Raw genomic sequence first — 23759 nt, forward strand, 5'->3', positions numbered from 1 at the left:
TTGGGAGAGAGAGGGCTCCTCCCATAATCTCTCACCTTTGTAGCAAGCAGGCTCCTTCTCAGCTCATCTCCTGCCCTTAAGGCTCCTCATTCTCCCCAGCAGGGGGCAGCACAGAGTAGGAGACCCACAAGAGAGTAACTGCCAGAATGGAGCTGTTCTTTATTTGGAAATAGAAGCAAAGCTTTGCAAAGCCAGGTGGCTATGATGGTGGTGGCAGCAGGACCAGCCACAGTGCAAGGTGGCTGCCCTAGGTTGTCCCAGGATGCTCTTGGCAACACCATTCAAGAACCTTCCCTGCCCCCTCACATCTTCCCAGGCCTGGCTTCTGCAGTTGGTGGTACTCTGATGATACTCTGGTGTCCATAGCAGTGGGGCTGTACTCCTTGTCATGGTAGGAACTTCCAGGTCACTGGCAACTTCCTGGAGGCAGCTCTAGCAGGAAGCCATGTCTTCTGTGGCCTTGGCCATGAGGCCCTGTTCTAGGCACTGCGTCAGCACCCACAGCAATGGACCTCTCTAGTTACCCCATGCTGAGGGGCAAAGAGAAGCTATCTGCACTCTACAGTGTCCACCCCTGGCCTGGGGGTGTCAGCACTGTGTCCTCTAGTGCCTTGGTCCTCAGGTCTGGATGCCAACACAGCACCTTGGGCACCGGAAGTCTGCCTCCATGGCAGCTTGGATGCTGCAGCCGACACAGGCCACGTGGAACCAGACATCACAACCATCACACTGAACCCAGGCCACTGTGTCTTCTTGGGGCAGGCTGCAACAAGGGGCTGCACAGGGCTCCCTGCTCCCGCCAGCAGGGGGCGCCGTGGAGGCAGCCATGGGGTGCTTCCGGGGACGGCCGCGCCGATTTCTGAAGGAAGTGACAAACACCAGGGTTATCGGAGTTTAGGATGAATCTAGGTGGGCTCACTAGACCAGGGCAGACCTGGAAACCTAGTGGGGAGCCTGCAAATTCATCTCCCCCCCCTCAAGCACTAGAATGGGGTTAAAGCTATCTGAATATAAGAAGGCAGAAACGCCTAGTCTGCCACCTGCCAACGCCCCCAGCCCCAACCAGCACTCTGCTCTGGCCACTCCAGCTCTCGTCTTTCTCTGCCCACCTCCCATCCTCACTCCCGTGCCTCGGAAAGGAATCCAGAGCCATCCAAGAGAAGGCAGTGCACAGAGAACCCCCCCACACCCGCCACTTACCCACTGGGTGTCAGCAGGGCTTTCTCCACGCGGAGTTTCTTCTTGGGCTCCAGGAGCACCGGTAGGGGCCCCTGAGGAGCCTCCTCGTCGTCCAGTTCTGCCAACACCCGGTGAGCCGATTTCCTCCGGTTTCTTGGGGGTGGTGCGGAAGGGGTGGTCCCCGCTTCCCCAGGTGGGGTGGGAAGGGGCCGGCTCTGTGGCCCACTCCCGCTCCGGGAGAAGGTGAGGGGCTGCGGCCGGAGCTTGCTCAGGCTCCCGATGGAGTTGAGGATGAGCGTGGCCTTGGGGGCGGGGGAGAGGGTGCTGAGGGGCCGCTGCGGGGCCCCCTGCGAGGGCAGCATGGGCCGGAAGCCAGCCCCAGCCCCGGCTTCACCCCTAGACCTGGGGGTGGTGATGGCAGCAAAGTCCTGAGGTTTGACCCGGACTTGTTGGAACATGAAGTAGAACTCCGAAGGGCTGGTTCCAGGGGCCCCTTCAGGGCCAAAGGTCAGGAGGTCACCATCATTCAACTCCAGCCTGTGACCTCTGGGGAGGCGGACATTATTGACCAAAGTCCCTGTGCGTGGAGGGCAGCAGACAAACACAAAGGCGGACATGAGTGCTCGGGAGGACAGCAACCCGGCCCGGTTTGCTTTTCAGGGGAACGTGGAGAACGGGGCTCCTGACGTCAGAGTACCCTTCATCCTCTGCCCCTCTTCAGTGTCAGCATGTCTAAGCCTGGGAGCTGGGAACGAGCTTCTTTTCCTTGTGTGTTCCCACGGATGGGCTCCTTCCTTCCCTCTGCTGCTGGGGTCCGGTTCTCTCAATGCTCGCTCTCGCCCAGCCCAGACTCCTCTAACTCCTGGCCCTACCGCTTAGCAGCTGTGAGACCCAGAGCCCTTATAACCTCCTGGGTTGTAAACTGGGGCTCCTGTTAGTGCCGCCTGCATTCAATCCACTTAAAACAGTGCCTGGCTCATTAACAGTGCATGCTAAATGTCTCGTAATGCCCCCAAGGCAGATTTCACCAAGCCTTATGTTTTACCCAACACAGGATTTGCCAGGGCCTGGGGGCAAAGCTCAAATGTGAACCTAGGCCTTCTGAGACTCAACTGCTGAGTAGGAGAAAGACACATGCCCAGGGGATTAAAATACAACTCAGGAACAGTTGCTGTGGCACAGCAGATAAAGCCAGAGGCGTCCCATATGGGCGCCGGTTTGAGTCCTGGCTGCTCCACTTCTGATCCAGCTCCCTAGCTGATGGCCTGGGAAAAGCAGCAGAGGATGGCCAAGTGTTTGGGCCCCTGCCATCCATGTAGGAGACCTGGCTGAAGCTCCTGGCCACAGCCTGACTCAGCTCTGGTTGTTGCAGCCATCTGGGGAGTGAATCAGCGGATGGAAGACCTCTCTACCTCTCTCTCTCCTTCTCTGAAACTCAAGTAAAATAAGTAAATCTTCAAGACTGGAAAGTGAAGTCTGTGCGTGGTCCCAGCCCACCGACTTCCCTGATGATGCCGCCCAGAGCCCCCGCTCTCCAGGTGGTCCTGTATGAACCAAACAGAGCCCACCGTGGGGCCCCTCGCTCCTTCCATCACGGAACAGCCCGGGCAGGGCAAGGCTGCCCTGTCCGCTGCTCACCATGGCTGCTGTGGTCCTCCAAGCTGACTCTCCAGTCTTCCCCCCGGCGCTCAGCGTGCAGCTCCGCGTGCACCCCAGAGATGAGGCCAGGCTCCTGCTGGGGCCACAGGGCCACATCACAGAGGTCAGCCCTGCGGCCCAGGCGGTAGGTGCAGCCAGCCCCAGTGGGGGGGTGGAAGGTGTAGAGATCGCCGCCTCTGCCGCCCCCTATGCGCAGCAGCTGGAAGCAGGGCAGCATGGGCGGGCGCCCCTCTGCACCACCTGCTGCACTTCAGGAATCCATCGGCTCTTCCATTGCCTGAGCCGGGGCTCGATCTCACTTCTCAGTCTGGTGTGCAGACGTGAGCTGGGCTGTGTGCAGTTTCAACCTGGAGCGCTACTTGGGCAGTGCAAACCCGGAGGAGTGCAGGCAGCTGAGGCAGGCGATGCAAAACTGGCTGCGAAGCAGATGTGCAAGGGGAAAAAAAAAAAAAAAAAAAACAGGGAGGACAGGGTGCAAGGGGCAAACTGGAACGCGTCCTCCCGCCACTCAGTGGAGCTGGATCCTCGGGCCGCCAGACATCCCGGAGCCTCCGACCTGCGCAAGGCAAAGGTCACGTTAGGCAGCTTCTGGGGAAATGCAAATCGGAGGCGTGTGTGGGTGCTGCCCGGGTGCAATTTGAAGACAAGCTTCTTCCTGTCAGACCTGCTTATCCAAAACAACACCCCCCTCCCCGTTCGCCCGCGCCCTCGCTCTTTTTGGCCAATCCCTCATTCAGAACTAGCTTGAACCCCGGGGCGGGGGGAGTGAATTCACTGTCACCCCCCAACACACACACACATACACGCAAAGAGCAGTGCAAACAGGTCCCTAGGTACTCCCAACAAAGCGGATCTAAACCTCGCTTCCCGGCTTCCTTCGGGTGGGGTAAATCAGAAGAAGGAGCTCCCGGCGAACACGCGAGCGCTCGCCCTCCCGGCCCCAGCTCCGTTTCGGACCTACCTGCGCGGCGCAGTCTTGGAGCGGGCTCCTCTCCAGGCGACGCCAGCCCGAGCGGCGGCCGCAGGTCCTCTCGGGCTCCTCAGCTGGGCTAAGCGCTCGCACTGCAGTTTGACAGCCAGGAAGCCGGGGCCGGGAGGGGCGCGGTCTCGGCGCGCGGGCAGCGCAGACCCCTCCTTCGGAATTCCCGGGTCCGAACTTCGCGCCCAGAGAGCCCGCCCCCCGGACCGCGCCTGATTGGCTAGTTCTGTGACCATCTTCCGCTCCATTGGGCGGTGCGCTGGGCGGGTCCCGCGAGCTCCCGCCTTCCGCTTTTTCTGATTAGCTCAGAGGTTTTCCCGGGTCCCCGAGTGGGGCGGAGCGGCCAAGGCGCGCAGTTGCTTAGACGCAGTAATTGGGCCCAGCTTTAGGCGCCACTGCGCCTGCGTGCACCTTTGCTCCTTTTCCTTCCTGGACAAAACGGAGTTTCAGAGCGGCCCGCCACGCCGCCCGCCTGGCGCAGGCGTAGTCAAGGGCGGAGGCCGGGCGGGGAGCGAGGTGTGGTGGGTGTGACCAAGGGGCGGAGGGGGCGTTCTCGCGCTGAGTAAGGGGCGTTCGGGAATAGTCGGTTGGGGGCGGGAGGGGGCTGAGACGGGGTGCTGGGGGGTGCAGGGGGTCACAGGGGAAGAAGGGTACAGGGGCTGGGTAAAGGAGCGGATGAGGTGGTCAGGACGGCCTTAGAGTTCAGGGTCCTGCAGGGTGAAGGTTGAGGATATCAGGGCACGGGGGAGAGAGAGCAGAAATCAGACTGGGGTGCTGGGAGACGCGAGCAGGCTGCTTGTTAGCTGGGAGATGAGGGTGAGGGTGATGGACCAGAATAATTCCTTCAGGAAAAAAGCAGACTAGAATGCAGGAAGGGAATCCCAGGTGGGGGTGAATTCGGGTGGGAGTGTGTGAGAAAGATCTTGAAGGGCCCACTGTGCTCTAGGACCCTAGAGAGAGCAAGTCCGCAGGGATGGACGCCGAGGGCATGGGCAAGAGGGTAGTTGCAAGAAAGATCTGGCTCTTGTGCGGGGGCATCTAGGCCATCTGGACTCCCAGGCGGTCCTGGGGAGGTGTCCAGCCCTACATGTGGCCACATTCATCAGGGGCCAGGCCTTGGGCCAGCGCTCTGCTGGGAAAGGACCCGGGAGTCATGGCCTGGTGGTGTCTGGGTGGGCTTCCCCAAGGCCTTGCCGAGCCATGGCGAGAACTCTGGAGGCTGGGCTCGGGGCCTCTGCACGGTGTGCCTCCTTCGTTCTCTCAGGCCAGGAGCAGCAGGGACAGTAGAAACCTCAGGAGAAGGGTAAAGACACTGCCCGAGTCCTAGCAGGATGATCAAAGCCCAAAAGCTCCCCCTTGGCTCGTCCACCTCCTTGAGTTTTCTCCGCCTCCCTCCTGGTTTCTGCCTGAGTTTTGTTTGTTTGTTTGTTTTGTTTTTGTTTTTTAAAGATTTATTTATTTGAAAGAGTACACAGAGGAGAAGCATAGAGAGAGAGAGAGAGAGAGGTCTTCCATCCACTGGTCCACTCCCCAATTGGCCACAATGGCCGGAGCTGCGCCGATCCAAAGCCAGGAGTGAGGAGCTTCCTCCAGGTCTCCCAGGCGGGTGCAGGGACCCAATGACCTGGGCCATCTTCTGCTGCTTTCCCAGGCCATAGCAGAGAGCTGGATTGGAAGTGGAGTACCTAGGACTCGAACCTGTGCTCATAAGGGATGCCGGCACTGCAGGTGGTGGCTTTACCCGTTAGGCCACAGCGCAGGCCCCCTGCCTGAGTTTTGCATTAGGACAAGCAGGCAGTGGGGTGGGGTCTCATACTTCTTCCACAAGAGTGGGAAGAGGAGCTGAGAGACAGGGGAGCTGGCTGTAATTTAGCATTGTGACTTTGTTATTGTAGGGGCTTTCTCTTTGGAAGGTGACCTGAAAATTGAACTGGAGTGTCCTTGTTTCTCCTCTTGTCCAGGGGAGCATAGAAGGCTGGAGGCAGCACCTAGCGTCTTCAAGTCACATGGAGATGTTTCAGCCCTCAGGTCAGTGGGGCGGCGCAGGCGAGGGGCTGGCGGTCGCCCCCGCTGCCTGGGAAGCTGACTGTGCTCTTGTGGTTCCGCAGGTGTCTCTGGCTTGATCCCCCCCTCCCACTTCCAAGCCCGGCCCCTTTCAACCGTGCCAAGGATGGCTCCCACCTGGGCTTCAGACATTCCCCTCGTCCAGCCCCAGGCCCGTCAGGATGTGTCACAGAGGCGGCTGGACACCCACAGACGCCAAGTGACCCTCTGGGAGCAGGACGTGTCCGGTGACGGGCAGGAGCCGGGGCGGAGAGGCAGGTAGGGCACTGTTGCCACCTTGTTCTCAGACTCGCTTTCTCATGGCCTTTCTTCGCTGAAACAGATTCCATGGCCTGTTACAAACCCTGACTCAGTAACTTGTTTGTTTTTACATGAGCAATTATTGGTACCCGCATTGCATAAGTAATAAGGCAGTGTGCTAGACCTGGGGATGGGGCAGAGAAAAATGAAGAGAGATCCTGACCTAAACTTTGTCTTTAAAAAATATGTTTATCTATGAGCAAGGCAGAGTTACAGAGAGAGAGGCAGAGACAGACCTTCCATCCACTGATTCACTCCCCTAATGTCTGCAGTACAGCTAGGGCTGGGCCAGGCCGAAGCCAGGAGCCCGAAACTAAATCTGGGTCTCTCACATGGGTGGCAGGGGCCCACGAACTCGGGCCATCTTCCACTGCCTCCCAGGTGCATTAGCAGGGAGCTGGATTGAAAGTGGAGCAGCCAGGACTTGAACCAGAGCTCGGTGCTCGCAGCAGTGGACATGGTGGCCAGCCTTCTCCCACCCCTAACTTAAACTTGACATTGCTTAGGAATTTAAACTCCTAGAGGAGACAGACTGACCACGCATAGTTTAGAGCTCGAGGAAGAAGTACTAGAAATAGGCCTGGTGCCGTGGGGTGTGGGTTTATTCTGATGGAGCGGGTACAGAAAGCCTTTTCAGAGGGCAGGCGGTTGAGGGCTGGCTCGGCCGTCTGTGAAGGTGTCGTCTGCAAATGTTCTTGTTGTCTCCTGTGTGTTTTCTGCAGTTGTACCGGTTTCATTCTGCCACTCCTGTCTACCATGAGTGGGAGCACATCAAAGAGGAGTGTTTTGACTGTCAGCTAGGGGTCTTGTGCACCTCTTAATTTCCCTAGGCTGCTCCAGAGCGCTACTCTATTTATTTGACAGGCAGCGTGACAGGGAGGGAGGAAGGGAGGGAGGGGCACCGAACACCTGCTGCTTCACCTCCATAGTGGCCACAGCACTCAGAGGTTGGCCAGGCAGAAGCCAGGAGCCAGGAGCTCCATCCAGGTCTCCCTCACGGGTGGCAGGGGCTGCACACTCGTGGACGACTTCTGTTGCCTTTCCAGGCGCATTAGCAGGGAGCTGAGTTGGAAGCAGAACTTAAGGACTCAAACCAGTGCTTTGATGTGGGATGCCGTTGTTGCAAGTGGTCGCTTACCGCCCTGTGCCAGTTCTGTGGTCCCGGCCTTCTGGAGGGAGCTGCCTCAGGAGCCCTGTTGGAAGCTTTTTTTTTTTTTAATTTATTTGACAGGTAGAGTTATAGACACAGAGAGAGACAGAGAGAAAGGTCTTCCTTCCATTGGTTCACTCCCCAAATGGCTGCTACGGCCAGTGCTGTGCTGATCCGAAGCCAGGAGCCAGGTGCTTCCTCCTGGTCTCCCATGTGGGTGCAGGGCCCAAGCACTTGGGCCATTCTCCATGCCCTCCCGGGTCACATCAGAGAGCTGAACTGGAAGAGGAGCAACCGGGACTAGAACCAGCACCCATATGGGATGCCGGTGCCACAGGCGGAGGATTAACCAAGTGAGCCATGCGCCAGCCCCCTGGAAGCTGGTTTAAGTTTTCGTGACTCCTGTAGGCCATGCAAACTTTTTTGCAACAAAATGAACTTACCTTTTAATACCCCCCCCCTTTTTTTTTCATGAACTGCTTGAGCTGTTCTCATATTACGAAAAGATCTGGACCGTGTTGTTCACTAATGTGCTAACCCCTCAGGCCCTCAAACAGCAGAGCGTACCTGACCCTCAATGCCTGTAGTGCGGCCTTGCCTTGTCGGGACTGGAAGCTTCCCATCTTTCTCCCCCTGTGCTTGTCTCCCACTCTTCCTTCTCCTCAGGTCGGAATTCAGCAGTCTCTGTGTGTGTTTTCCAGCCTCTGTGCAGAGCGAGTGACCTCATGCTATGCACACTTGCTGGTGAATACTCCTGCCTGTGATACCTCTCACTGGCGTTTAGGTCCCATGAGCCCAGGCTGAACCTTTTGTGCTTCGCAGGACCAGGATGATTGACAATGATGATGGGAACCTGGAGAGCTCGATGCCCCAAGCCTCATCCCCCTCTTCCCTCGCAGGAGCAGACTGGTCCTCTTCCTCCTCCTGTCTCTGTGTGTGCCCTCGCTACCCTCCCAGCACCAGGGATGCGTCTCACCTGTGCCAACTTATCTTTGAAGGTCCCTGGAACTGGCAGGGTCGCAGGCCCTGAGCCAGCAGGCCGAGCTCATCTCTCGGCAGCTGCAGGATCTGCGGCGGCTGGAGGAGGAGGTGCGGACGCTGCGGGAGACCTCGCTGCAGCAGAAGATGAGGCTGGAAGCCCAGGCCATGGAGCTGGAGGCGCTGGCTCGGGCAGAGAAGGCCGGCCGGGCTGAGGCCGAGGGCCTGCGGGCCGCCTTGGCCGGGGCTGAGGTCATCCGGAAGAACCTGGAAGAGGGAAGCCAGCGGGAACTGGAGGAGGTTCAGAGGCTGCACCAAGAACAGGTGAATCCTGGGGCGGGAAGGGTTCGGTCTCACAGCAGGGTCACAGTAGCTCCCTGGCAGAGGGCAGATGTCAAAGAGACCTCCATGAACCATGGAACAGTGAGGTCTTGGGTGCTGGAGAAAGACACGGGTGGCGTGGAAAGAAAACTTGGGTGTCTCCCCCGGGACTCAGATGACACCCCCCCGTCCAGTGCAGGAAGCCCCCCTTCCTCTTCGGAAGAAGTAACCCACCTCCTTCCTTAACTGCAGGTGCCCAGTTCACGTGGGGGCATTGGGGGGGGTGGACAGTGAGGAGGGTTACTCAGTCATTTCTCAGTGCTTGGTCATCACCATCCTAGTGAGCAAATCTGAGTCCTGGCCCTCGTGGATGGAACTCACGGCCAAGTGGGGGACATGCAGGGTCCACATTCAATGTGGTCATTATTCATTAGTTACAGATGGAAGAAGTGCCTTGGAGGGGAGCTCTGACTTAGTCTGGGGGTGAGGGCGGGCCACCGTGATGAGCCACAGATGTCACGAATGAAACCACAGAGGCACTGGAAGAGAAGTTGGTGGGTTCCCTTACAGCCGTGGAGTGGGCAGGGCCCCCCTGCCTGTGCGTGAGTCGAGCTGCAGGCATCTGGTGCGGGGGTTGAGTTGTCCGTGAGGACGCTGTGCCCCATACCCGGGTGCCAGGCTGCCTTGCCCTCGGACCCCTGACTTCAGCTTCTTGCTCATGCAGATGGGAGGCAGCAGGTGACGATGGCTCAAGTGGCTGCTTCCAGCCCCTCGGGTGGGGGACTTGGATGAGTCTCCGGCTACTGGCTTTGATCCCCCAGCTGTTGTGGGCATTTGGGGAGTGAAGTAGCAGATGGTAACTCTGGCTCACTTGCTCGCTCTCGCTCTCGCTCTCGCTCTCTGCCTCTCAAAGAAATAAAAATAAAGTAAAAATAACTATATTTTCTAAAAAATCTGGAAGCCATGAAAGCAGATGTTGATAATTGAGTTTGTGGTGTTGGTGCCAGGAGTGACGCAGAGTTAGAGTGAGTGAGAAACCAGGGAAGCGCACTTCAGCGCACATCCCAGGAGGAGACCAACACCCTGAGATACAGTGTGTGCCCAGGAATCAACAGAGAAGGCCACGGCCCCGGCAGAAAACAAAGGACATAGGCAGGTCGTAGGAGTGTGAGAACAGCCTTTTGCTTCGTGAGAGGCGCAGTAAGAAGCAGCTGATGTGTGCTTAGCACGAGTTGGCTGGTGAAGGGGCGCGTGGGCTGGCGAGGGGAGCTGGGGCACTCCGGAGGGCAGCTGTGGGGCCCGGGATGCGGGAGGCCGAGGGGCTTGAGTACAGGAGATGAGGGACCCTGGGTGGCACCGCACAGCTCCCGGCGTTCAGACCAGTTCAGAACTTTATGGTTTTTTTTTGTTTGTTTGTTTTGACAGGCAGAGTTAGATAGTGAGAGAGACAGAGAGAAAGGTCTTCCTTCCGTTGGTGCACCCCCAAATGGCCGCTACGGCTGGTGCGCTGCTCCAATCCGAAGCCAGGAGCCAGGTGCTTCCTCCTGGTCTCCCATGAGGGTGCAGGGCCCAAGGACTTGGGCCATCCTCCACTGCCCTCCTGGGCCACAGCAGAGAGCTGGACTGGAAGAGGAGCAGCCAGGACTAGAACCTGGCACCCATATGGGATGTCGGCACCACAGGCGGAGGATTAACCAAGTGAGCCATGGCACCGGCCCCAGAAATTTATGTTTTTAAAGATTTATTTATTTATAGGTTTGAAAAGCAGAGTGATAAAGAGAGGGAGAGACACACAGAGAGATTGTCCATCTGTCGGTTCACTCCTTAAATGATTATAACAGCCAGGACTGGGACTAGCTGAAACCAGGAGCCCAGAACTATATCTGGGTCTCCCACGTGGGTGGCAGGGGCCCGAGTACTTGGATCATCATCTACTGCCTGCCCAGGTGCCTTTGCGGGAAGCTAGATTAGAAGCAGAGCATCTGGGGCTTGAACCAACGCTCTGGTATGGGTTGCCAGTGTCACAAGCAGCTGCTTAACCACGCTGCCCCGTAATGCTGGCCCAGAACTCTGTGGCACAGCAGGTTACACCGCCACCTGATATGCAAGCACCCCATACAGGCTGGTTTGTGTCCTGGCTGCTCCACTTCCAACCCAGCTCCCTGCTAATGACCTGGGTAAGCAGTGGAAGATGGCCCAAGTATTTGGGTCTCTGCCATCCACAGGGAGACCCAGAGGAAGCTCTCAGCTCCTGGCTTTGGCCTGGCCCAGCCTCGGCCATTGCTGCCATCTGGGGAGTGAACCAGCTGATGAAGATTTCTCTCTCTGTAACTCTGACTTTCAAAATAAATAAATCTTAAAGGATCAATGAGCAACTATCAAAAGGTTTTAAGCAGGGAAATAATATGATCAGATTTGTGTTTTAGATGGAAAAGATCAGTTTTCTGACTTTTGCCTGAGAGAATGACCTTGCTATGTGGAGACAGCTGGAGGGGCAGCCCGGGCGTGGGGTGGCCACTTTTTCCTCCTCCTTGCTCCATCCCGTGACGCACTCAGGGGCTCTGGAGCCCCTACTAGGCTTGCAGAGCAGTGAGAAGGTAGATGAGTCCTCCCTCCCCGTGCTCCCCTACTCCGGCGGTGTGATGAAAGTAAGCGCATCAGTGAGATGCTGTCCTGTGAGCAATGCTGGGAAGGCCGGGGACAGAGCTAGGACCGAGTGTGGTGGTGGGGAGGGGTCTGCGGGCCTGCCTGAGGGGGCGATGTCAGCCGCTGACCACAGAGCAAGGAGGACCCACGTCCAGCCCCAGGCAGACCCTTGCAGCTGACACAGCATGAACAGTGGGAGGGCCATGGTGAGGGGCTCCGAGGAGTGGGCCCGGCCTGGCCACAGCCGATGACGTGGGGGGTTTGGAAGTGTGCCCACATGTCCTCTGCCTTCGCCCACTCGAGCACAAGTTCTGTTCCGAATGCCACTAAAGACGCTCAAGGACTTAGTTGGGAGGTGGGTTCTGTTGTCCAGGTGGGAGGTGGTGGGCTACCTGCTGATCAGAGGCGGGGAGATATAAGTGAGGACGTGATGGGGCACTGACCGGACCTGCTGATGGATTTGGGGGTGACCCACGAAAGCCAGGTGCCAAGCACGGCCTCCATTTGCTATGTGCATCTGGGAGCGTGGCTGAGTTGGTCTCTGGGGTTGCACAAAGTGGGAGTGAAGGGAGGAGGCCAAGGGCGGGGGAGGAGTGGGAGGCCCTGATGCCTGCGGCGAGTGGCCCCCGCTGAGTCTCTGCCTCTCGCCACAGCTGTCCTCCCTGACCCAGGCTCACCAGGAGGCCCTTTCCAGCTTGACCAAGAAGGCCGAGGGCTTGGAGAAGTCTCTGTGTAGTCTGGAGGCCAGGAGGGTAGGGGAGGCCAAGGAGCTGGCTGAGACGCAGCGGGAAGCCAAGCTGCTTCGGGAACAGCTGAGGTCAGTGGCAGCCGGGGGGTGGGGGACGGGTGGCAGTGGTGGTGGCCCGAGTGGGCCCACAGTCCGGGACGGGGGTGGTTTATCTTCAGGGCGCCCCGCTGATGGCTGCCCTGTCCCCACCCCAAACCCTAGCAAGACCCAGAAAGATCTGGAGGCTCACGTGACTCTGGTTGAGAATCTACGGAAATACGTGGGAGAGCAAGTCCCTCCCGAGACCTGCAGCCAGGCCTGGGAGCCCGAGCGGCAGGAGCTTCTGGAAACCATGCAGGTGAGAGAGCGTGGGGGGTGGGGGGAGGGGGGACAGCCCCTGGAGGAGGGCCGTCCCCAGGAGAGGAGGCCGTGCGGGGTCCTCGGGCAGGCACGGAGGCCCTGTAGGGGCGGCCGCTCTCCCTCTGCCCACAGCACTTGCAGCAGGACCGGGACGGGCTGCACTCGACCGCCGAGCTGCTGCAGGTGCGCGTGCAAAGCCTCATGCACATCCTCACCCTGCAGGAGGCGGAGCTCACCAGGAAGGTAGGGCCCTCCCCCCACTCCTCCCCCACCCCCACCCCAACCCCCGCCACGCCTGGCCTGCCTTCCCTGTGGGAATCTTCCTTTCTGTGAGTCCTCTGGCTGCAAAGAAGCCTCCTCCTCCCCCGCCCCCGCCCCGGTGCCCACGCGTCCTCCACCTTCACCCACTCGTGCACAGGTTCAACCGTCGGATTCTCTGGAGCCCGAGTTTGCTAAGAAGTGCCAGTCCCTGCTGAACCGCTGGCGGGAGAAGGTGTTTGACCTCATGGTGCAGCTCAAGGCCCAGGAGCTGGAGCACAGGGACTCTGTGACGCAGCTGAAGGGACAGGTCACCGGGCTCTCTGTCTTCTCCCTGTGTTCTGCCCCCACCCCCGCCCATGCTCCTTGGGGAGGGGTGGCCGTTCGTTCACCACCGCACCTGCCCCCCCCCCCCCCCCCCCCCCCCCCCCCGTGCAGCTCACATTCCAAGCAAGCGAGTCATTAGGAAGTGTCAAGTAGTGATGTGGGCTATAAAGAAGACAATTTAAAGAATGTGGCAGAGACCCTGGGGTGGCTCAGCCACAGGGAGGGTGGTCAGGCAGCCCAAGGGCATCTGAGGGTGGATGGCCTGATCAGGTGAGGTGGGTCCTGGGTGGTGGGCCATGGGCGCTGTCTCAAGGGGTGGGCAACGTGGAACGTGCACCTGGAAGGAAAGCTGGACTCAGATTCTATTCCCGGGAACCCAAGCTGTTTGTCCCCAAACATGCCTGCGTGTGCCGCTTCCGCCCCAGTGCCCCCGCTGGGGATGGCTTGGCCTGCGGGGCATGGCTGGCCCTTGATGTGCCCTGTCCAGCTTCCCTCTCCTCCCCCAGGTGGCTGAACTCCAGGAACAAGTGACAGCCCAGTGCCAGGAGCAGGCCATCCTGCAGCGCACCCTGCAGGACAGAGCCGCAGAGGTGGAGGTGGAGCGGTTGAGTGCCAAGGTTGGTGTCTGAGAGGCTAAGGTGTCGCAGAGGCTAAGGTGGGGGGGGTGGGGCAGGCAGCGGTGGATAAGGAAGCCCCCTGCTGTGGGGCTGTAGGCTGGGCCCCAGGAGGAACCCTTCCCTTTCCTGCATCCTCCCTAGAGCCTGCAGATGGAGCTGAGCCGGGCTCAGGAGGCCAAGCATCGGCGGCGGCAGCAGACAGCCTCGGCCGAGGAGCAGCTGAAGCTGGTGGTCAATGCTATCAGCAGGTGCCTGGGGTGGCGGGGTCGGGGAGGAGTAGTTGGGTCTCCCCAGCTTCCTGGTCACCTGGCGCTTAAAGAGCCTCAGGCTGGAGGGGCTGGAAACGTGGCAGCTGGAGGACACAGGGCTGGAGGCATGGAGGCGCTTGGCCCTGCAGAAGTTGCTGTGCTGGTTGTTTCCTGGGGCACCCCCGGGCATCCACACAGGATGGCTTGTTAGGAGCTTGTGCTGCGCGTTCAGCTGGAGGAGAGGCAGCGCTCCCTCCCGCAGTTCAGTCTGGTAACGGCTCGCGCGCAGTACAGCACCCGGCAGGGTCTCCGTCTCCAGAACTGCTCAAGGACGGCAAGTGGACGCCTCGTCTTTCTCTCTTTATGTATCAGCTTGCCCAGGCCTGCCCTGTTTAGTTAGGGGAAGACGTAATCCATGTAATGCTACATGCCTGCTGCTAGATCTCGCATCTGCAATGCCGTGCCCGGTCCCTTCTTTTTTTTTTTCTTAAAGAGTTATTTACCCATTTGAAGGTCAAAGCTACACAGAGAGAGGAGAGGCAGAGAGAGAGAGAGAGGGAGGAAGGGAGAGAGAGAGGTCTTCCATCCTCTGGTTCATTCCCCCAATTGGCTGCAACAGTCGGAGCTGTGCCGATCTGAAGCCAGGAGTCAAGAGCTTCTTCTGGGTTTCCCACATGGGTGTAGGGGCCCAAGGACTTGGGCCATCTTCTACTGCTTTCCCAGGCCATAGCAGAGAGCTGGATTAGAAGTGGAGCAGCTGGACTTGAACCGGCGCCCATATGGGATGCTGGCACTGCAGGCAGTGGCCTCACCTGCTGTGCCACAGCACTGGCCCCGGCCCGGTACCTTCTAAGGCAGTTGCAGCCCGTGTCCCTCATGCCGACTTGGTAGTCATGGCCTTGCTGAGGCTGTCATAGAGCCTTGGGAAAGAGCTGCTTCGTGCTAGTAGCGGCCTCCCCAGGCACCGGGGTCCTTGGGATGGGCGGTAGGCGGTCCGTGTGGAGCCCTTGGTGCGGTGCTGGTGTGTAGTTTGTGCTCTGACTGTCCACGGTCCTCACAGGGCTGTCCTGGATGCATCAGGGGAGTTCTGGGGGTCAGCAGGATGGGCCTTTGCAGCCACGGCCTTCTCTTGGATTCACTCCTTGGGAACCCATTGGCTTGAACAAACTGGGAGCCATTTGCAACCTGCTCCGCACCGGCCTGGGTATGCGAGCCAGCACCCAGATTCCGCCCGTTGCAGCTGCGCCTGCCTCCAGGAGAGCAGAAAGACAGGCCAGGGGCAGGGTTTCCTGTGGTGCCCAGGGGTCAGGCAGGGTTCTCGCTGAGTTCTTGCCAGAAAGCACCAACTTTGGGATGTTACCAGGTTGGCGACACAGTCCCTAGGTGACTCAATGGCTGTGTCAGAAGATGGATCTTAAAGTTTTTCTTAAATTTATTTTTTATTTGAAAACCAGAGAAACTGAAAGAGAGAGAGAAAGATAGCTCTTCTGTCTACCAGTTCACTTTCCAAATGCCCACAGCAGCTGGGGCTTAGCCTGGCCTAAGCCAGGAACCCAGAACTTGATGTGGGTCTCCCACATGGGTGGCAGGGACCCAAGTACCAGAGTCGTCACCTGCTGCGGCCTCCCATGGGGTGCACTGGCAGGAAGCAGAAGTTGGAAGTGAAGCCGGGACCTGAACTCATGTGCGATGCAGACGTCCTAAGAGGCGGCCATGTTGTTGACCTCTGCTCCTCACGCCCACCCCCGGAGTGGCTTTAGAGCCACGGCCTGTGCTGGGCTCTCCCACCGAAAGGGTTCCTCGCTGTACTTGCTGTGGTCACCGCTTGTTTTTCCGTCTCCGAGGAAGCCCCCGTTTTCCCCTTGGGCCTCCTCCCAGGGCTCCCAGCTGAAGCCCCTCAGTTTTCATGGGCCGTGCTGGTTCTGCTTCTGGGCCAGCAGCTGATGCCACTCACAGACCTGCCCTTCACGTGTCAGGGAAACCACACTCCTGGGCTTGTTCGAGAGCTGCGCAGCAGTGATCCAAGACCAGGTGGTGAGAAATCAGCTTTAGGGCTGGCGCTATGGCGTAGCGGGTAAAGCCACGGCCCAGGAAAGCAGTAAACGATGGCCCAAGTGCTTAGGCCCCTTCACCCATGTGGGAACCCTAGAAGAGGCTCCTGGCTCCTGGCTTCGGATCAGCCCTGTGGATGGAACCAGTGGATGGAAGAGTTCTCCCTCTATGTCTCTCCCTCTATTTCTGTAACTCTGCCTTTCAAATAAATAAGTAAATCTTAAAAAAAAAGCAAAAGAAAAGAAGCCCCGAGTTTGCCTGAAAAGATAGGCAGTCGTCTGAGGCCTTCTTGAGGGGCAGGGGCTCCTTAGACATGGAAGCTTCGGGCCGTGTTCTTCCACCACAGACGTGGCGCGGCGTCCAGCGCCAGGAATCCCAGGCCCTGGAGACGGCCTCGTGGCCTGCAGGGGAGCGAGTGGCCATCAGGCAGAGACCAGGCCCTGCGGCGTTGTTGTCACTGAGCCCTTTACGGCCTGGGGCGCCCGGGGCCAGATGGGGCTCCTTGCACCTTGCTGTGTTGATTGCAGGGCTTTTATTGGGGACACTGGTTCTCAGGATCCAAATGAGAAGTTTACTCTGCATGGGTTGTGGGACCAGGAATAGCTGTGCTTTTTAAAATATTTTTATAAGCAACCAGATCGTATTTCTGTGACAGTCGCTAAAAGGCTAAAGCTCCTCCCAGGTTTTGTTTTAGCAGCTGCAGCATAGGGCATGAGGTTGGGGCACACGTGCCCCAGGTCCTGCCCCTAGCCTCTCTTGTTTCCCTCCCCTGCTTCCCCCCACCCCCACCTGTGCAATAGTGCAGGATGGGGGGAGGGGTCTGTGCAGGCCCCAGGCCCTGTGGGGGTGAGGTGCGGGTCAGCGGTCAGCGGCCTGTGCTCTTCCAGCTCCCAGGTCTGCCTCCAGAGCACCATGGCTAAGGTGGAGCAGGCGGTGGCCCGGCTGCCCAGCCTCAGTAACCGACTCAGCTATGCCGTCCGCAAGGTCCACACTGTCCGCAGTGAGTTGGGGGTGGTGGTGGGCTCTGAGCTGCATCCTGGCCCAGCCCTCTGATCCCTCGGCCACTTCCTCCTGCTCACCAGCCTGCGTGTTTCTGCTTCCCGGACTCCCCTTGCAAACTCAACCTGTCGCTTTCCATCTTTTCTCTCCAGGTCTCATGGCTCGAAAACTGGCCCTTGCACAGCTGCACCTGGAGAGGTAAAGTGTGGGCAGTGTGTATGTGTGTATGTGTGTGTGTGGCAGTGTGAGTGTGTGTGTGGCAGTGTGGGCAGTGTGAGTGTGTGTGTGGCAGGGGGCTTCAGGGTGGGACCCAAGAAAGCAAGGACTGGAGAAGGGACGGGGAAGGGTGGGGGCGTAGGGGTGAGGCCGCTGCTGCTCTTTCCCGGCCCAGCTGCCCCCCGCCCCAGCCCCCGCCTCAGCTGATGGAAGATGCGAGCCTTGAGCTGCAGCAGCTTCGGGAGGAACGGAACCGCCTGGACGCGGAGCTGCAGCTGAGTGCCCGTCTCATCCAGCAGGAGGTGGGCCGCGCCCGGGAGCAAGGTACACCCAGTCTTGGAGGTGCTGGGTGCCCGCGGGCATGGAGGGGGAGGAGGGAAGACTTCGGGGTGGGGGCTGGTGTGGGGTGCAGACGCAGAGAGCCCTCCCCCTCCCTCGCAGGGGAGGCCGAGCGGCAGCAGCTGAGCGAGGTGGCCCAGCAGCTGGAGCAGGAGCTGCAGCGCACCCAGGAGTCGCTGGCCAGCGTCGGGCTGCAGCTGGAGGCCGCGCGCCAGGGCCAGCAGGAGAGCACGGAGGAGGCGGCCAGCCTGCGGCAGGAGCTGACCCAGCAGCAGGAGATCTACGGGCAAGGTGTGGGGACGCGACGGGTGGTGGGCGCTGCCCCAGGTGAGGGTGGGCCGGGGCCTCCTCCCGACCCTCTTCATCCCAGCTCTGCAGGAGAAGGTGGCTGAGGTGGAGACCCGGCTGCGGGAACAGCTAACGGACACAGAGCGGAGGCTGAACGAGGCCCGGAGGGAGCACGCCAAGGCCGGTGAGGTTTGCGGGGGGCGGGGGCGGGGCGAGGTGGGGGAGCGCGGGATGGGGGACACGTGGTCCTTCGGGGAAGAGGGGAGTGTTGAGACAGAAGCTCCTGCTTTAGCGTGCAAGCGGTGAGTGATGGGGAAGTGGCACGGACTGAGTCCCCTTAGATGCGCAGCCCGCGTGCCCTCCCAGCCCTACCCCTCAGGACGGCCACCCCCTGGCCCCACTTCCATAAATAGGAGGTTCTGCTTTATAACCTCGATACTGTCGCCACACTGGGAGAAAACCAACAGGAAGTGTACAAAGTCTGACATTCAGATTTCCCCTAGGGGACTGGGGGTGGCTGGGGGCTGGGAAGGCCCGTGGGGTGGGGTGGGGTCGCAGAGTCACAAGGTCCTGGGGCCTCCGCCCAGCCGCCGCACTCTAGGGGGAGACGCTGAGAGCCACGCAGCCAGCTGACAGCTCCCGGAGCAGAGTCCCTGAGCTGCCCTGTCCTCACCATACCTGCCCCTCTGTGCGCTGGCTGCCTGCATCCCCACTGACCCAGCCTGCCCTTCTGTGTCCCGTCTGCGTCCCCGCTGACCCACGCCTGCGCTTCTGTGTCCCGTCTGCGTCCCCGCTGACCCACGCCTGCCCCTCTGCCCCGGCTGTCTGCAGTGGTCTCCCTGCGCCAGATCCAGCGCAGAGCCACCCGGGAAAAGGAGCGGAACCAGGAGCTGCGGCGCCTGCAGGATGAGGCCCGCAAGGAGGAGGGGCAGCGGCTGACGCAGCGCGTGCAGGAGCTGGAGAGGGACAAGAACCTCATGCTGGTAGGGGACAGCAGGGCACGAGGCCGGCCGGGCGGGAGAGCGGGGAGGCTGTGCCCCTGCCAGGCGGCCCCTAACCTCTCCTTCCCAGGCCACCTTGCGGCAGGAGGGTCTCCTCTCCCATTACAAGCAGCAGCGACTCTTGGCGGTCCTTCCTTCTCTACTGAACAAGCAGAAGTCAGGCGAGTGCCGGCTGCGGCCGTCGGGGTCCTCAGCGTCCACTCCTCCAGCCGCAACGTCGTCTTGCACCCGGCAATCCATAAAGGGTAAGGCGCGAAGCCAGCAGGCACCAGTAGGGGCGCTCCCAGGCCCCACTCCAGCTCTCCGCGCCTGGCGGGGGTGGGGGGGGGTGGGGGGGTGGGATGGGGAGGGTAGGGGTGGGTGGGGGGGTGGGGGGGTGGGGGGGTGGGGAGCGGCTCCCCTGGAGTGCAGCCTGCTGGCCGCGCTGCCGCCCCGCCCCGCCCCGCCGCCCTGAGAGCTTCTCCCTCGTGAATTTCCCAGGGTCCATCTCTGTGCTGCTGGATAACCTGCAGGGCCTGAGCGAGGCCATTACCAAAGAGGAAACCATCTGTCAAGGAGACGAGCCTGAGCCCTCCAGTTCCAGTCTGCGGTTGACCAGCTAAGCGGCCGGGGAGCGAGAGGAAGCCTGCCGGGGGGCCCGGATCCCTGGGAGGTGGTGGGGAGCCCAGCCCTCCTCCCCACCCAGCCGCCCAAGCCCACCGACACGAGCTGCCGCCAAGTGTGAACTCCCCCTGCACTGAATAAAGATGCCTACAGCAGAGCTACTGTGCGGAACTCGGGGTGTCGCCCTCCTCACACACCCCCACCCCCAGATGCTGCCTTTTCAAAGCCCCTGTCCTAGGCGCCTTTGCAAGGTTTTTGGGAAGCTCCTGTTTTTCTGTGTCTCCGTCATCTCAGCATTTGCTTAAATCTCTGGGAGATGGTAGAGGCCAGCCGTGGGCAGAGGAAGCCCTCGCTCATTAGCCGAGTTCTGGGAGCCAGGGCCCTGTGCCCACGGCGCTTGCAGGGGACAGATGAGGACAAATGAACATGTCAAACAGTTAGTGCTAGGAAGAGAAAGCGAAAAACCAAGGTTTGCTAGAAACCGACTGTGGGGAGGAGGGGACGTGAGATGAGAGGATGGGGAGGCGCCAGGAGGGGACCCTGGACTGAGACCCCACTGAGGAGCAGCTGTGTCCCTGTGCGTGGAGGCCCCAGGCCAGGAGGGCGCGGCGGGGACAGTGGAAGGGTGCCGGGGTGAGCGGCCGAGCGTGGCTTGGATTCTGAGGTCGCTCGGAAGCACATGGAGCCCACGGAGTACTTTATAAACAGGAAAGCAGGGAAGTGACCTGACTGACTTGTTATTTACAGAGATGCTGTGGAGGGTGGGTCTTGGGGGTGGGGGAGCAATGAAGCGACCAATGGGAAGTTTGTGGGCCGGGGTGGGGCTGGCTCCACTTGCAGGTGGATGGGCTGGGGTGGGAGAGGAGAGAAACCCTTGTGAGCCCCCCAGAGGGGACAGCGGTGTCCCTTACTCTGGGGAGCACCTGTGGAGGACGCGTTACTCCCGAGCCACTTACAGACCTTAGGCAGAGAGCAAAGGTGTTGGGAGGGTCTCAGGCTGACAGGTGAGCTGAAGCTGGGGCTGGCGGGGCCGGGCAGGGCCCAGGGGGCAGAGAGGAGGAAGAGGCCCCGGCCCAAGTGATGTAAGCAGCTGTGGGTGGGGGAGGCCACCAGGATATCCTCGTGTCTCCTTCCTGTTCTGCCGTCACCCAGGCTGCAGTTCCCTGGGTGTCACCGCCTGGGAGGCCCCGTGTGCCTGAAGAAGCCGCATGTGGAAGAGCCGCACATCAGGGTCCTGTGGGAGCAAATTCCCCGGGGAGAGTGAAGCCCCCAAGCTGTAGTGGCGGGTGGGAGGCTGGGGTCGCAGCTGTCACTGTCCCAGCCGCATTCGGTGCTCCAAGGGCACGTGTCCCCTACCATCCTCACCCCCCGCCCCCCCACCCCCACCCCCACCCCCCACCCCCCACCCCGGCCTGGGCGTCCCGCCTCCTGGCCCTGTAATTACCACGCTTCCCCCACGCCACGCTGCTCCCATTCTTTGGCTTCCAGCCGCTGCCAGGGATGCAAGGCGGCCGCCCCTGTGATCTTGGAGATGACCGTGGGTGTTGACTGGAGTGTGGGTGGAGGGGCACCCAGGGCCTGGCCAGTGGTCAGGAGAGCCACGAGGCTGGGCCTGGGCCTGCAGTGGGGGAGTGGTGGGGAGGGGGATCAAACAGGGACGCCACCAGCACGTGGGCAGGTGGCCTTCCGAACAGGTTTGGCCAGTTAGGTTCCTACTGATGCCTTGTGTCTCTGGGCTGGCCCCTCCCCACAGATGGGCCTCCCCCTCTTCCTTCTCCCCTATAAAGCCTCTTGGGGATCCCGGCTTCCCAGACTCAGCCGCCCCACCTGTGGGGGCCAGTCCAGAGTCACGATGCTGAACTGGAGGCTGCTGGGGACCCTGGTCCTCTGCCTGTTGGCCGGGGGTGAGTTGGGAACGGGCTGGGAGGGTGCGGGGGGGGTGATGGGAGGGTCCAGGTGACCCACACTCAGCAGGGGGCACTGTGAAGAAGGAGGAGGGTGAGTTGGATGCTTGCAGTGGAGGAGACCCTGGAATTCTCAGCAGGGGCCCAGGGATGCAAGCAGGTGCATTTTGCTGGTTTGGGTGGAGCTCCACGCAGCCACAGCTGGGCTGCATCTGTTGGGGGTGGGAGGTGGGCTCGTAGAGGCAGGGTCTGGGAGACTCGGGGCCAGGGTGTGCAGCACTCTGGGCGCCCCACGCAGACTTGGGTGGGCTGTTGGGGGGGGGTAAGCCACCCAAAATTGATCAAGTTAAGGAGTCACAGCAGAATGGGTTTTGAGGTTTGTTGGTGGGGTCAGCTCAGGCTGTGTCCATCACAGACCGGCCCCGCCTCCTGGCTCTGTAGCCGGGTGAGGGTTGGCGCACAGGCTGGGCCCTGACCTCTGACCTCTTCTCCCTTTATTCTACAGGCATCTCAGGCATCAGGGACCACCCCTCTCCCCAACCCACAGAGGCCGGAGAGGAGGAGAGCACCCCAACTCTGCCTCAGGGTCCCCCCATCCCTGGTGACCCCTGGCCAGGGCCACCCCCTCTCTTTGAAGACCCTCCACCTCCGGGCCCCCACCGTCCCTGGAGAGGCTTGCCTGAGACTGGGACTGCAGTCTGGCCCCCGGAGCCCCCCAGCACCGACCCCCCTCAGCCTCCCCGGCCTGACGACCCCTGGCCAGCCGGACCCCAGCCCCCAGAAAACCCCTGGCCGCCTGCCCCTGAGGTGGACCACGAACCTCAGGAGGAGCCAGACCTTGACCCGCCCCAGGAAGAGTACAGATGAGGGGGCCCCGGAGCGGCTGCTGCGCCCCTCTGTGCCCTTCTGGGTCCCCTTAGTAGTCTGACACCCCGAGGACTTCCCTCGTTCCCTCAGATTTGCTCTGAAACCGGAAGCTGTCGTTAATGTTTTCGGGGCCGCCTTGAGGCCTGTATTTAGCCCCAATTCCCCCTTTATCTCTCGGACAGCGAAGCGCACGCTCCTACCTCACCCCGAGCCCTCTCCGGCTCCAGCCGCCCTCTCCTTCCCGACCCGGGGCCGCTGGGCCGCGCTGGCTGCACGGTGCTCTCTGCTGCCACCTAGTGGCCGTCAGCTGAGAACCAAAACGGAAAAATAAAAACCGAATTTTCCTAATTCTGAATCTGTGTCTTTCCCAATGAATATTCCAGTGCCCTCCTCATGGTCCCAAACGCACAGATTCCTGTCTTGCCTCTCCGTGGTGCATAAGAAGTGGGACTCGGCTGGAGACGAACCAGAAAGGTGACAGCCGGACTCATGGGGACACTGAGTCCCACACTACTGCCCCCTGGGATGCAAACAAGAAGACAAGTTTTTCTTCAGTTGCTCTCGGTCCGAATGCTCCTGGCAGCACATGGGAATCTCAGGGGTGTGGGGACAGGACCAGCTCCAAGGAAGTCAGTTTCCGAATTCACACCAGCTCCTTGCCAGTTATTTACGTACCTAATTTTACTTGAGAGGCAGACAGTGCTGGTTCACTCCCCAAATGCCAGCGACAACGAGGGCTGGGCCAGGCTGAAGGCGCCGGGAACTCCATCCAGATGTGGCAGGGACCCAAGCACGTGAGCCATCGCCTGCTGCCTCCCATAGGGCACGTTAGCAGGGAGCTGGAATCAGAAGCAGGGCTAGGACTCCAAGCACTGTGATGTGGCCTGTGGATGTCCCATGCAGCGGCTTTCACTGTGATGTGGCGTGTCGGTGTCCCACGCAGCGGCTTCGGCACCAGGCCCAACGCCAGCTCCAAGCTCCTTCCTTAAAGAAATCCTTTGCCTGCCCTGAGCCTGAGCATGGAGCTCTTTCTAGAGCTGCCAAAGGGTGACAGAAAACATAAAGCAGCCGTTTGCATCTTAGTAAGAGATGCATTTTTTAAAAAAAGATTTATTTTGAAAGGCAGAGTTAGAGAGAGAGAGAGAGAGAGAGGTCTTTCATCTGCTGGCTCACTCCCCAGATGGCCGCAATGGCCGGAACTGAAACCAGGAGCCAGGAGCTTCCTCCAGGTTTCCCATCTGGGTGCAGAGGCCCAAGGACTTGGGCCATCTTCTGCTATCCCAGGCCATAGCAGAGAGCTAGATCAGAAGTGGAGAAGCCAGGACTCGAACCAGCACCCAGATGGGATGCCAGCACTGCAGGCAGTGGCTTTACCCGCTGCACCACAGTGCCGGCCCCAAGATGCATTTTTAATAAAAGCTTACTGGGGCTGGCATTGTGGCATGGTGGGTAGAGCCACCATCCACAGTGCTAGCATCCCCCATGGGCACTGGGTTGTGTTCTAGCTGCCCTGTTTCTATTCCAGCTCCCTGCTAATAGCCTGAGAAATCAGTGGAAAATGGCCCAAGTACTTGGGGTTCTGCCACCCATGTGGGAGACATGGAGGAAGCTCCAGGCTCCTATCTTCAGCCTGGCCCATTGCAGCCATTTGGGGAGTGAACCAGTGGATGGAAGATC

General features: G+C 60.1%; 3 protein-coding genes across 16 annotated transcripts; 2 read left to right on the top strand and 1 right to left on the bottom strand.

The window, feature by feature from the left end:
- Positions 1-135: 135 nt before the first annotated feature.
- On the bottom strand, positions 136-4010 carry TCF19 (transcription factor 19). The gene is made up of 4 exons (XM_002714266.5): positions 3800-4010; positions 2818-3394; positions 1201-1756; positions 136-859 (listed from the first exon to the last, which is right to left on the bottom strand). The coding sequence occupies exons 2-4, from the start codon at positions 3053-3055 to the stop codon at positions 619-621; spliced, it is 1035 nt and encodes a 344-aa protein (XP_002714312.3). The 5' UTR covers positions 3056-3394; positions 3800-4010; the 3' UTR covers positions 136-618.
- Positions 4011-4199: 189 nt separating this feature from the next.
- On the top strand, positions 4200-19468 carry CCHCR1 (coiled-coil alpha-helical rod protein 1). Of its 14 annotated transcripts, none has more exons than XM_089334303.1 (18): positions 4200-4333; positions 5713-5845; positions 5926-6139; positions 8330-8633; positions 11930-12093; positions 12226-12361; positions 12469-12606; positions 12782-12931; positions 13455-13565; positions 13707-13813; positions 16666-16865; positions 17017-17062; positions 17256-17404; positions 17522-17710; positions 17790-17891; positions 18539-18690; positions 18779-18953; positions 19189-19468. In XM_089334303.1, the coding sequence occupies exons 2-18, from the start codon at positions 5824-5826 to the stop codon at positions 19308-19310; spliced, it is 2481 nt and encodes an 826-aa protein (XP_089190429.1). In that variant the 5' UTR covers positions 4200-4333; positions 5713-5823; the 3' UTR covers positions 19311-19468. The 14 variants fall into 14 exon arrangements, with proteins under 14 accessions (XP_089190429.1, XP_089190432.1, XP_089190428.1 ...); XM_089334306.1 differs by having other exon boundaries at positions 12496-12606; positions 16753-16865; XM_089334302.1 differs by having other exon boundaries at positions 5779-5845.
- Positions 19469-21121: 1653 nt separating this feature from the next.
- Positions 21122-22435, top strand: PSORS1C2 (psoriasis susceptibility 1 candidate 2). The gene is made up of 2 exons (XM_051854989.3): positions 21122-21215; positions 21721-22435. The coding sequence occupies exons 1-2, from the start codon at positions 21164-21166 to the stop codon at positions 22080-22082; spliced, it is 414 nt and encodes a 137-aa protein (XP_051710949.2). The 5' UTR covers positions 21122-21163; the 3' UTR covers positions 22083-22435.
- The last annotated feature ends 1324 nt before the right edge of the window (positions 22436-23759 follow it).

The sequence above is a fragment of the Oryctolagus cuniculus genome, chromosome 5 (genome assembly GCF_051225735.1).
Source record: "Oryctolagus cuniculus isolate XC-2025 breed Fujian yellow rabbit chromosome 5, ASM5122573v1, whole genome shotgun sequence".
NCBI lineage: Eukaryota > Metazoa > Chordata > Mammalia > Lagomorpha > Leporidae > Oryctolagus > Oryctolagus cuniculus.